The following is a 12935-nucleotide window of genomic DNA, read 5'->3' as shown; positions in this document are numbered from 1 at the left end:
TATCAGAGTAAGAATCCTTGTGTAGAGTGTCATTTGCTCTGCAGGTTTCTTATGTCTATTGAATGGCAGCATGATATATGCATTTCTTCTTAGTTTGATGTGATAGCATTTGCTCATAATAGCTGGTCCACACTAATGCCTCCATTGGCTTTAAAAATCTGCATTCTGTTAAATTTGCTGTTTAGCAAACTCTGGTGCCAGTCCCATGATGGGTGGTGGGTAGGATTCTGCCTTGGAACTTGCCATTGTGTGACAGAAGAGGTCTTCTATGAGCCATTTTCAGCTGAATGTTTCTTTTTAATTGCTTTAGGGAAACACTGTGTGTGTCATATTCCGATATTGAAATGATAAGCTCTTTTTAATAGCTTGACTGGAGTTAATGAAAATCAGGAACTAACTGCATGATATGGACACAAAATTAGAGTTTTTACAATGTCAGTATGTTGCATGATGTAGCTCTGACAAGGTTTCAGTGCCACATAGGTGTTTGAATACATGATATGCCAAACGTTTGTTCTGTAATGGAAGAAACTAAACACACAACTTCAGCAAGAAAAGACTTTACAAAGGACTTGAGAACTTAGTCTGATTGAGTACATTTAATTGTTATAGATTTCACCAGAAGGACTGAGCTTCAGTGCCTCTCACTGAAATCAGTGATATTTTAGTCTTGGCCGCGCATGGAGAATGGAGTTCCTCAGTATCCAGGTTCTCAGCATTCCCCTCATATAAACTACCATAGTTGGTCAAAAACATTTTGTAAGGAAATCCTAAGATACTTTTGAGTTCATCAAATCATAATGTCCCATTCGATTGTATGAAGATGGATTCAGAAGTCATAGCATGACATAATAAATATTTTGTTATCTTGCCATGTGATGCCAACATTCACATGTTGTGCTCAGTGAATGGTCAGCCAGCAAGATTGATCTTATCAAAAGTACATGGGAAGAGGCTTGAGACAGCTTCACTATGTGGTTTGTTGCTGTTGATGTGTTATTCCCAGTGTGATTGCAGCCACAGGGTACACAGGGTAATGGTGCTTCATGACCCAAATCACTTTAACTGATGCTGGCTAAAGATTCATGAGGCAGACATTTCTCTGAGAATTTTCAATTAAGGTCCATGTTTAAACTCCTCCTGCAGCTGCAGACATACATTGTCGATTTCAGGCCAGGCTGATCTTTTCCTGGTTATGTTTATTTTTCCATATCATGTAAATCTGAAATCTAATTGGGCTTTTTCAGTGTCCTGCAACTTGGCTGAAATGCCAAAGAAATGTGTTTGGTTCTCACACTTAACAAACGGGTAATGGCCCCAAGCCACTAGAGGGATACATTGCTTTACAAAGCATGAGTCATAATATTTAAAATTCAGAGTGCCATCCCAGACTTCAAAGCTTCTCTCTCCGATTAACAGCTCTAGAGGTTACTCCATTACCAGAAAAGTAAAAAAGAAAACCCATTCATTTTCATCTCACAGGCTTGGTCTTTTTCTTCTCCCTTTCAGATCAATCTGACAGAACTGAAGTCATTTGGATCGCCACCATCTGCTGTCAGCAATGTTACTGCAGCCGTGATGGTACTCATGGGTTCGGGTGGTAAGGTCCCCAAGGACAGAAGCTGGAAAGCAGCTAAGATTGCCATGGCCAAGGTTGACAGCTTCCTAGACTCCTTGATTCACTTCAACAAAGAGAATATACATGAGAACAGTCTCCGAGCCTTGCAACCTTATCTTCAGGATACAACCTTCAACCCAGAACTGGTGGCATCGAAGTCCTATGCAGCTGCTGGGCTCTGCTCCTGGGTCATCAACATCGTGCGCTTTTACAATGTATACTGTGACGTCGAGCCCAAGCGTCAGGCTCTCAACAAAGCCAATGCTGAGCTTGCTAACGCCCAGGAAAAGCTGGCTAACATCAAGGCCAAAATTGCAGTAAGTCTAAATGCAAAAAAAGCAACCTGGGAAACAAGTGTAAATTGAAATCAGCATTGCACCTTGAAATTCTTGGCATCGGTTACTCTCTAGAGCCTTAAACGTGGGCTTCTTGAATAAGTAGCTGCTGTAGGAAACCACTCTGCATTTTGCCTAAAGAAAGTACCATGGCTTATTTTAAAACAGGGTGGTGCCTGTACAGTAGTAATATCGGAAAAAAAAATAATTAAACAAGTAATAATCATGCAGTAATCACTATGTAAATTAAGGGTTTTCTGAGTAATTAAAATGCAGCATAAAATAACCAGAAAAGTTGTAGCAATTGACCACTCGCAAAATTGCTCTGCCTCTTTTGGACTTAACATTTTAAATTTTTCAAATGCATCGGCCATAGAGAAAGTTCCAATTATTTGCAGCCTGAAGAGCAATTTGGTGAGCAATCCCAAGTCTAGGGTGATTGATTATTTAATGAGTCACTTAAGGTTTTGCTGCAAGGTTTTTGCAAGTTATTACTATGATATTTGTAGTTAAGATGTATGTTAGAGAAGGGGGAAATCATAAAATATTTTCACAGAGTTGGCTGCTACTTTTGTTAGTTTTGTGAGTAGTTAAAAAACATTAAACTAAGTCTATGTATTATAAACATTTAGTGACTAAGAATTACATGATAGGCAGAAACCAATATACCTGTTCCTACTTTGTTTGATAGTAGGCTGTCTATTAGGCTGTTTACTTGTCAACTAGGCTAAGCAAAGCATTTATGGCTGAACTTCAGCAGAATTGACATCCTTAGTTGAACAGATCCTCCTCCCCCCCAACTGATTCTTCCATTCAGATCCCCCAAATCCGGTGCAAGAGATTAGAATTCCCTCTGAAATAGTGGGGGGGGGGGGGAAATGTGATGGGGTACAAAGGAAAGGTTAGAGAGAGACCATCATTTGTATAATAACATCAGTCCTTTCATGGTGGTGCAAAAGTACCTCTTTCACAAATAAAAGTCCTGCTTGAAGAAGTCAGAAACTTCTTCAAGCTTTAAGACAGAGCTAATTTAAATGGTATTCTTTCATCTGTGTTACTGTACAGTGGCCAAGCACACATATAGACACGTGCACAAATGTACTTTTAGAAAGGGAGGAAGGACATTTAATTTATAGAAATTGTAGCTTGCGATTTTAGGGACAATTCTGTTCATATATCTAGTCGTTCCAAATGCTACTAACCATTACGTACCCTTTTCAAATTCAAGTTTATTTCTCAAGTATTGTTCGAGCAGTATTAAAATGATTTAGAGGCACTTAACTTTAAGCTACGGGTGTGAAGGCTGATAAAAATCAATTGTTAACTTCTTTTGTCACAGGAGTAAAATAATTTGGGAACACTCTGCTTTTGTTTTACAGTGAAGTAGCAAAAATGATCAATTAGAGCAATAGAGATTGGGAGACCCATTGTGAAAGCCACTTCTCAGCCCCTGAAATAAAGCTAATAGAGCCATTTTTGCATGAGCCTTTCCGCTTGGCTTTCTAAATAACTCCCAGGAGCAGTTTTGCTCACACAGGCTATAAACAGTACTGATACATGCACTTTTAGGCCTGGAATTTTATATCAATGCCCAGAAATCGGTACAAGATGCAAAGGACAATGTAACAAGCTACGCCTGCTAATATTTTATTTCTGTACAAATAAAAGAGAGATGAAACATTTTCCCAGAAGAGCACCTGATGTCCACCTGGATTGATGGTCACCAGATTCTAAAACAGTTGAAGAAAATTCTGTCTGATGGGGACATTTTGTCAACAAGTTGCCAGATGTTCAGTCCAGACTTGCAGCAACTCTGGTCCTCATAGTGAGGTTTTCTTGTTGCTGTGCTCCCCCAGTTTTCCATGCCAGGAAAACAACTGCTTCTCACTTTCCTCTTGCGGTCAATTCTTACTGGACATGCATAAAATTAGAAATGTGTATGCACAGGCAAATGTATGCAAAGTTGCATTAAAATATATATATGAAATATCAAAATGCACCTAAACGCAGGCACAGGACCCAACTTTAAAATACAATTTTCTTTTCCTAGATGTGCCTCCATAAGGTCTGCCATAGCACTAGCATTAGCATTGATTATATTTTCATGGCAGGTAGAATTTCACTAATGGATTTTTAAAAAAATCATTATTTTTTTCCCTGAACTTCCCATTAAACTACCCACTTTACAGATAGCTCTTTACAGTGACCATAATTGAGTCAACTCAGTCATTAAACGATGCAGTCGTTTAGCAGAAAATCACATAACCATGATTTAGGATTTTATTTCTGCCTTTGCAAGCTTTGCAAAGAACACGAATGGTCATCATGTGACTGTGGGACACTGTAATTGGCTGCAAAGTTATTATTTTTTTATTTAGCACCTCATAGCTTTGAACAGTCACTGTGCATGTCAGTTGATAAGCAAAGGCTACCTGTACTGGTTTTTAAATAGGTCCTCTGGTGTACTGTTCAATCATTTTTCCAGTCGGTTGAGGTAGACGAGTTTTACTTACCCATTTGGACTGTTTGGGGGCAGAGATAAACCTTTTTGAGGTGGAAGGAAAAATGATAAACCACTACACAGGTGGACTTACTGTATTAAAAAAACAAATACCCCCCCCCCCCCCGTGGTGGGTTTCAAAACTTTTTACTACTGGTTCTGTGGGTGTGGCTTGGTGGGTCTGGCATGACTTGGTGGGTGTGGCTTGGTGGGCGTGGCAGGAGAAGGATACTGTAACATCTCCATTTCTACCCCACTCCAGGGGAAGGATACTATAAAATCTCCATTCCTACCCCAATCCAGGGGAAGGTTCCTGAAAATCCCCATTTCTTCCTCATCAGCTGGGATTTGGGAGGCAGAGATTAGATGGGGGCAGGGCCAGTCAGAGGTGGTATTTACTGGTTCTCCGAACTACTCAAAATTTCCGCTACTGGTTCTCCAGAACTAGTCAGAACCTGCTGAAACCCACCTCTCCCCCCACAACCCCAATATCCAAGCAAACAAACACAAAAGATCCCAGGAGAAAATTAGATAGTATTATGTATATAGTTTTGGTGGGAAAGTTTGAACTTAATAGCCCTCAGCTGATTGGCTGACTGCCCCAGCTGCAGGGTATATAAGGATAGCTGTTTCCCCAGGTTAGTCGCTGGGTTCTCACCATACAATAAAGAGCTGTTGTCACTCACTGCCTGGCTTGCTGTGTCCTCATTCACCCAACTTAACATTGGCGACGAAGGTGGGATTTTGAGGCCAGAAGCCACGGAAAGAGCTGAAGACACGAGCCGACAAGAGAGCTGCAAACCCGAATCCAGCCAGGCGAGCGAGCGAGCGGAGAATCTACTGATGATGTCTGCCTATGTACCGCCAGCGCCTTTCAACCTAACCGAAGAGAAGTGGGGATCCTACATGTCCCGCTTCGAATGCTTCCTGGTGGCCAGCGATCTACAGAGGCTGCCCGACGTGCGGAAGAAAGCCCTGTTCCTGAGCCATTGTGGACCCAAGGTGTTCGATATGGCCGAAGCCCTATCGGAACCAAACTCAGTCCACACCATCTCGTGGCAAACGCTTCAGATGCTGCTGAAGGACCACTACGCCCCAACGCCATCGAAGTGTGTCCAGCGGTATGAGTTCCGGCAACAGTTGCAGCAGGAGGGAGAATCGATCAGTGAGTACATTGCTGCCCTGCGCAAGGCTGCAAACCAATGCGAGTACCGAGAGCTCGATGAGATGCTTCTAGAGCAACTAATCTGCGGAGTGAGAGATATTCGCTTGCAGAGGAGGTTGCTCGCAAAGACAAATCTAACATTGAACATCGCACTGGACGAAACGACGGCTCAAGAGTCCTCCACCAACGCGGCCGAGAGACTATAGGGGACGACACAGGTCAGAACGGCACAGAGGTCAGCACTGGTTCATCAAGAGACCGTATGCACGGATAGCGAGGATGTGTCGGATGAAGAAGTCTGCAGAACCAAACAGTACTGGCAGGACCAACGAGGTCACTGAGACGCCTGTGCCAGTTGTGGGGGGGCCCATCCACGCCAGACCTGCAAGTTCCGAGACGCCATTTGCCGGCAATGCGATAGGAAGGGCCACATCGCTAGAGTCTGCAGATCTAAGCCGACTCCCAACTACAAGCCGCGGAGCAGCGCTAGCCAATCAGAGACAGCGCAGCAGAAGAAGACCAATCAGAAGGGTGGCCACAGGAAGGGTGCAAAAACTGAGGTCACAGACCATCGCCCCCTTCTGGGTCTCATAGCAGGGGACCAACCCACCCCAGCAGACCTGTCTCCCACGCTGGGCCATCTTCCTGGCAGCATACTCCTATTGCTTGGTACATCGACCAGGGGTGAGCATGGGCAATGCCGATGCCCTCAGCCGTTGCCCATTACCGGACAGGATAGAAGACCCCACACCCGGAGTCCCAGTCCTGCTGATTGACGTTTTGGACTTGGGACCCATCACTTCAGCAGAGGTGGCGAGGGTTTCAACCAAAGACCACATGATTAGGAAAGTCATGAGTTGGGTCATGAGGGGATGGCCGGAAAAGACTGAGGGCGGGGAATTCAAACATTTCGCTAACAAAAGAGGTGAGCTGACAATGCAAGGGGGTTGTTATTATGGGGCGATCAGGTCATTGTTCCCTTGTGCCTAAGGGAAAATGTTTTGAATCTGTTGCATGAGGGGCACCCTGGGATCGTGAGGATAAGGGGTTAGCTAGGAGCTACGTTTGGTGGCCCCAAATGGATAAGGACATCACTGTGTGGGTGGGGAAGTGCCAGCCCTGCCAAGAATCTAGATCAGACCCCCCTACAGCACAGGTAAGGGAATGGGAGCGGCCTCAGGGTCCCTGGTCCAGGATCCACATAGATTTCGCTGGCCCATTCCATAGGCAGGTATTTATGGTAGTCATGGATGCCTTCTCCAAGTGGCTGGAGATTAGACTCATGAAAGCCACTACCATCGACGCAGTCATTAGGGAGCTAAGGCAGTTGTTCGCCACCCATGGCCTACCGGACACCTTAGTCTCAGACAACGGGCCCAGTTCACGGCCACGCAGTTTGAGGGGTACTTGGTGGAGTTGGGGTTCAGGCACGTACTCTCCGCCCCGTTTCATCTGGCTAGCAATGAATTGGCGGAGAGATGTGTGAGAACGGCTAAGGAAGCCATCTCACGCCTAGACCCTGGGGACTGGCAGGAAAGAATAGACAGATTCTTAACGGCCCAACACGCCACACCATGTACCGCCACCGGCCGAAGCCCAGCAGAACTTCTAATGGGGAGAAAGCTTTGAGGAGTCCTGGACAGGCTACACCCCAGCTATTCCCCCGACAACTTCAGAGAAACAGACAGGAAGCTTAGAGACTTCCCAATAGTTTAGTTTAGTTTAGTTTAGTTTAGTTTAGTTTAGTTTAGTTTAGTTTAGTTTAGTTTAGTTTAGTTTAGTTTAGTTTAGTTTAGTTTAGTTTAGTTTAGTTTAGTTTATTTGTATACCGCCCTACTCCCAAAGGACTCAGGGCGGTGAACAGCCAAACAATAAAATACATAGATACAAAAAATTTTAAAAACCAGATAAAATCGAATTAAACCATTTTGGCCCAGACAAATTAAAACACCCCAATAATTTAAAAACAATTAAAATTTACATATTAAAAAGAGGGAAAAGATTAGGCCAAACCCGCCTGGTGGAATAAAAAGGTCTTCACAGCGCGGCGGAAGGTGCGCAGATCCGGGATCCTCCGTATGTCCGGGGGGAGCTCATTCCAGGCAGTAGGTGCCTCCACAGAGAAGGCTCTCCCCCTAGGGGTCGCCAATCGACATTGTTTGGCTGACGGCACCCGGAGGAGTCCCTCTCTATGAGAGCGTACTGGCCGGTGGGAAGCTATTGGTGGTAGTAGGCGGTCCCGTAGGTAACCAGGTCCTAAGCCAATAGAGACTCTGGTCTACTCAAGAAATTAGGGAAGGGGCCTCTCTGGGAAACCAGGACAATTACGGAGGTAACCGGGCCCAAGGATAGACAGGATAGACATGGGAGATGGGAGGATTTGGCGGTGGCACATCGACCAGTTACGGAAGCGACTAGCCGCCGACACAGAAGACGTCTTTGACGAACCGCTCCCTAACTACCAACAAAACTCCAGGGCTAACTCAAGCCTGATTCTAGTGGAGGACTTAGCTGGCCGCCCCAAGATCCAGTGCCGCCCCAGCATGGAAGATCGACCAGCTGAAGAAGTCGCCGCCCACAACGAATTCCCGAAGGTTCCATTGGCGGTGCATGGAGAAACAGGGAATTCCTCCGAGCCGCTCGACGCCACACCTCCGACTGAACTGCGCAGGTCAACTAGGGTGCGGACGCGCCCTGGTCACCTGCGGGACTACGTATGCTAATGTCCAGCCCAAGTGACTTCTGGGAGAGGAGGAGTGTTATGTATATAGTTTTGGCAGGAAGGTTTGAACTTAATAGCCCTCAGCTGATTGGCTGACTGCCCCAGCTGCAGGGTATATAAGGATAGCTGTTTTCCCAGGTTAGTCGCTGGGTTCTCACCATACAATAAAGAGCTGTTGTCACTCACTGCCTGGCTTGCTGTGTCCTCATTCACCGAACTTAACAGATAGTTTAGAGAAAGAGAAAAAAATGTAATAAAAACATTTCTGCTAGATTTCAAATGAGAGCAGTTCTGCATGTCAATCAAGTGTTACAACCACTGTGCTACTAGGAAAGGCCTATAGCAGAAGCTGCAGCAGTCTTTACTGAGGTGAACTGAGCAACTGAGATGAGGGACGTTGCTGTCCTGTGCAGATCCAAAGTACAGATGTTTGCCTGGAAGAAAATTAAAATCAGAAGGGAAACACTCTGCTAGAGAGAAGTTGCCTAAGGATGAGTCTGAAAGCTCAGAAGACTAAACCTCTGGTCCCGATGACCGAGCCAGATTGGATTCTGCAACATTATCCGAGGACATGTATATTCGTCTTCAGTCCATTTGTGAGTAGGGAAACTGGACAGCTACATTTGAACTGGCCTAAATCAACAAATACTATTTCAAAGGCAGAGCAAGAAAACACTGGCAGAAGTCATATTTATGGTGGGCAGGGGGCAAAATGAGGACAATGTTATCTGTTCTTGTCCTCCAGAAACATGATGGCCCATACTTATGATGGGGCAACCTGACAGTGCAGATAAATACTAGCTGTCTGCTGTTAACAGCTTTAACACCTCTAGGTTTTAAATATTTGTTCACAGCTGAATGGCCTTGTAGGCTACCTATGTCACTCTTCCCCATAAAGTGAATCCACTTGGTTGACTTATTTGATTAATCATGAAATTATTCACTTTTTGAATCGCCTCTTGAGCACAAATTCTAGTGCTGTCTAAATCAGAGGCTACAATGTGCTGGTGCGTATATTGAGATTGTATTTCTTTATGATATTTATGTTGTGTGATATTGCTTCTTCCTTTCCCCTACACCCTCAATTGTAGCACCTTAATGAAAATCTGGCAAAGCTGACAGCCAAATTTGAGAAGGCCACTGTGGAGAAGCTGAAATGTCAGCAAGATGCAGAAGCCACTGCAAATACCATTTCCCTTGCAAATCGCCTGGTGAGTATCATTGGCTGAAGTTTCCAGTGGGGTAGAAAGATTTTTGAAGTATGTCTTTCTTGGTCTGAATGGCTGGAGAAAAAACTAGAAGTCTTTGCAACTCTGGAAAGTTTTGGGACTCCAAGTCTAAATTAAAGATAAATATTTCTAAATTAAATCTACACGAGGGAGTAGTTTGGACTGCTATACCGTTTGATTTTTAATGTGTATTATTTCATTCTTTAGTACTGGCAAAGAGAAAATTAAAGAACTGCTACTTTTCCAATGAATTGGCATGCAGCAGAGCAGGAAAAAGATGATAGGGATCTAATTCATGAGAGTATATAAAAAAAAAAGATTTAGCACTAATTATTTAAAGTGCATTAAAGATAGGGGAAATGGATTTAGTAGGAACATAACAGTACTTCAGTGATGGCACATGCGTCATATAGGAGCAATGGACAGATCTTCCTTGAAAATGATCACAAATATAGAACCCTGCCTAACCTTCAAAGTGAGAGGCAATAATTTCAGTAAATACTCTTCTCATATTTAATCATTTATACAAATGTATGGCTAATTTTGTGATGCTTTTTAACAGCATGATAATCATGCATGAGCTCCAGCTGGCGTGACAGGAAGGTTTTAATTTGTATTTTTAATGAGCATACAGGATTTTAAAAACCACTGTTCCCTTTTAACTTTGCAATAAGTCTCTTTCAGGTGTACAGTGCTATAACCTTACATTATGCAAAATATCAGACTTGCCTGATTAAGAAACAGCAAACAGTTTAAACTGTTGCCAGCGGATGGACACTTTTCTCTGGCTTTCTGGTGATTTTCAATTTCTACTGCTGTAACCCTCAAACTACTGACAACGCAGCGTCCTCTAAATTTACTAACCAACTGTAATTGAGGTTGGGATCACAATTCATAGCTACAAGGGCATATAAAAACTACTGCTGCAGTAAACCAATTCTTTCCCGTCTGAACATAAGGATTGCTTTTTAATGAAATGAAGCCAGTATAACTGCAAGGGCAATGGTTTAAGTGGTCTGTGAATTTCACTGTATGAGATTTAAGAGTATTCTACCAGGTACTTTATTTCCCTCATTATTTTTGAAATACTTCAAGATGCTTGAAGATATTCTGGTAAAATGTGTTATTAATGCAGTGGAATTTACCTGCCACTACAGCTTAGATTGGCTTTTTGCCATAAAGGATGTCATGGTGAATTTAAACTGGGTACATCCATTCACAGTTTTCCTAATTAAAAGTTGAACACAAAATGTCATATAATTGAATAGTACACTGTGAATAATTAACACAAGCACCAAGTATGAGATCTTTCCCATCATAAGTTTCAGTACAAATCTTAGGCCATTGTGCATAAATAAACAAAGCTAATGATTTCCACATTTGTTTACATTTATTTAGAGAGGAATGAGAGTTTAGGCTGCAACTGTTGCAGAAGAGGTCAGTCGCAGAAGAGGTCAGTCACAGAAGAGCCAGTTAAAATTTGAAATCAGGAAAAAAGCAATAAGAATTAATTAGCATGGAAGGTGAACATGATTAAGACGAAGCTGTTAAAATTAAATCTTTCATTTTGTGGTCTGGTTGTAGACCCTTTTTTCTGTTTTAGACTTCATATATTTAAACTTCACTCTTTGTCCAGTCTGGCATAAGAACATGATTGATGCCCTTTTCCACTTAGATAAGGACAGCCAGATGCCTTGGTACACAATAAGTGGTACCTGACTTGGCAGTAGTACTCGTGAAAAGAATTTATTTAGTCAATTTATATTCTGCCCACCTCATTATCCAGAGTGACACTGGGTAGCTTACATGCAACAAAAAATAGAAATATAGAGACAATTATAAATATAGAAATACATAATTTTTTTTAAATTTGATTTATATGCCGCCCTTCTCTGGAGACTCAGGGCGTCTTACAATGTGCTCAGCAATAGTCTTCATCCTTTTGTATATTTATACAAAGTCAGCTTATTGTCCCCACAACTGGGTCCTCAATTTACCTACCTTAAAAAGGATGGAAGGCTGAGTCAACCTTGAGCCTTGGCGAGATTTGAACCTGCAGTAATTGCAGGCAGCTGGTCTTAATAACCAGCTTAATAACAGGGTGCCTTAGACCACTGTACTACCAAGGCTTACAGGATGTCTGTGATTTGGGTATGCTGATAGACCAGAGATTAAGTATGAGCCACAGTGTGCTATAGCTGTGCCTTTTGTTAAATATAAACATGCACAATTTTGAACATTATTCTGTACATCTTTATTTATGATGAAATGTTTACATTTTAGTAAATGCTTACCTCTATAGTTCAGAACTAGCATTTGCAGTCCCTTGGTTATTTGTCCCATATGTTTATCTGTTTATAAGAAGATTCATACTTTATAATTGGTTAGGAGAACAAAGACCAACTTTGCATTTTGGCACCCTAAATTGACACAATCAGGAATATCCATTCTGACTATATGCATATGAAGGTGAGGTACAGTCTGCCTCCTTTGGGTTAGTTCACTTTCTAGAGAGAGAGAATTTTAGTGGTCCAACTATACCTGTTACTCAGTCATTGCTATGGATAAAGACATGCTACCTTTTTTTCCATTGAGGGTTAGGAAGAGGAAAAGCTTCTGTACTACTTCTTCTTTTTGAGTTTTAAATGTTCTACCCTAACAGCTGTGATTTTTATTTAACTCAGGTATAAAGTCCAGCTTAAGAGACAAAGGTACAGGAGTTAAAATATACCATGTTCCTAAATTGCCAGACTCATCTCCTTTTATAACAGCGTGAAATAGATTCCCTAAGGGAGATTCAAAGAGTTCCAGTGGAGATGCAAGCTGTTTCCATAGCTTTCCAGCAAGTGTCTTGGCTATTTAAGGGGATACATATATTCTAAAATTGCTGCCTTACTGTTGATTAGGAATAGGAGATAATTGAAACCAAAATCTATCTCCCCTCTTCATAAGCAATATTTGTTTCTCTACCATTTCCACAATGATTCTTGTGGTGGAAATTCTATGACATCTCAAGCATGGAATCTGGTGAAGTCTAATTTCCTGGGTTTTTTTTTTAGGTTGGGGGCCTGGCCTCTGAAAATGTGAGATGGGCTGATTCAGTAAGAGATTTCAAACTGCAAGAAAATGCATTGTGTGGTGATGTCTTGTTGATTACTGCCTTTGTCTCCTACCTGGGTTATTTCAGCAAAAAATATAGACAAGACCTGATGGACCATGCATGGAAACCATACTTAAAGCAACTAAAAGTGAGCAGAAGGCAAATGTTATATTTTCACATACCTCTCTTTTGATAGTGTCCTAGTTGCTGCTGTTAGCCAGGATGGTATTGAGAAATACTTCTTTAGTTGCCAAAACTTGTTCTGA

At 42.5% G+C, this 12935-nt stretch overlaps 1 protein-coding gene across 1 annotated transcript in view; it reads left to right on the top strand.

Moving 5' to 3' along the window:
* Positions 1 to 12935, top strand: part of DNAH9 (dynein axonemal heavy chain 9) — a 251220-nt gene that overhangs the window by 160343 nt on the left and 77942 nt on the right. The window contains exons 50-52 of the mRNA XM_034407801.3: positions 1510 to 1935; positions 9432 to 9551; positions 12629 to 12817. Coding sequence (XP_034263692.2) covers positions 1510 to 1935; positions 9432 to 9551; positions 12629 to 12817 — 735 coding nt within the window. The remainder of the gene's footprint in view (positions 1 to 1509; positions 1936 to 9431; positions 9552 to 12628; positions 12818 to 12935) is intronic.

This window comes from Pantherophis guttatus, chromosome 2, assembly GCF_059756535.1.
Source record: "Pantherophis guttatus breed Tessera chromosome 2, ASM5975653v1, whole genome shotgun sequence".
Lineage (NCBI taxonomy): Eukaryota > Metazoa > Chordata > Lepidosauria > Squamata > Colubridae > Pantherophis > Pantherophis guttatus.
This window is presented reverse-complemented; position numbering and strand designations above follow the sequence as displayed.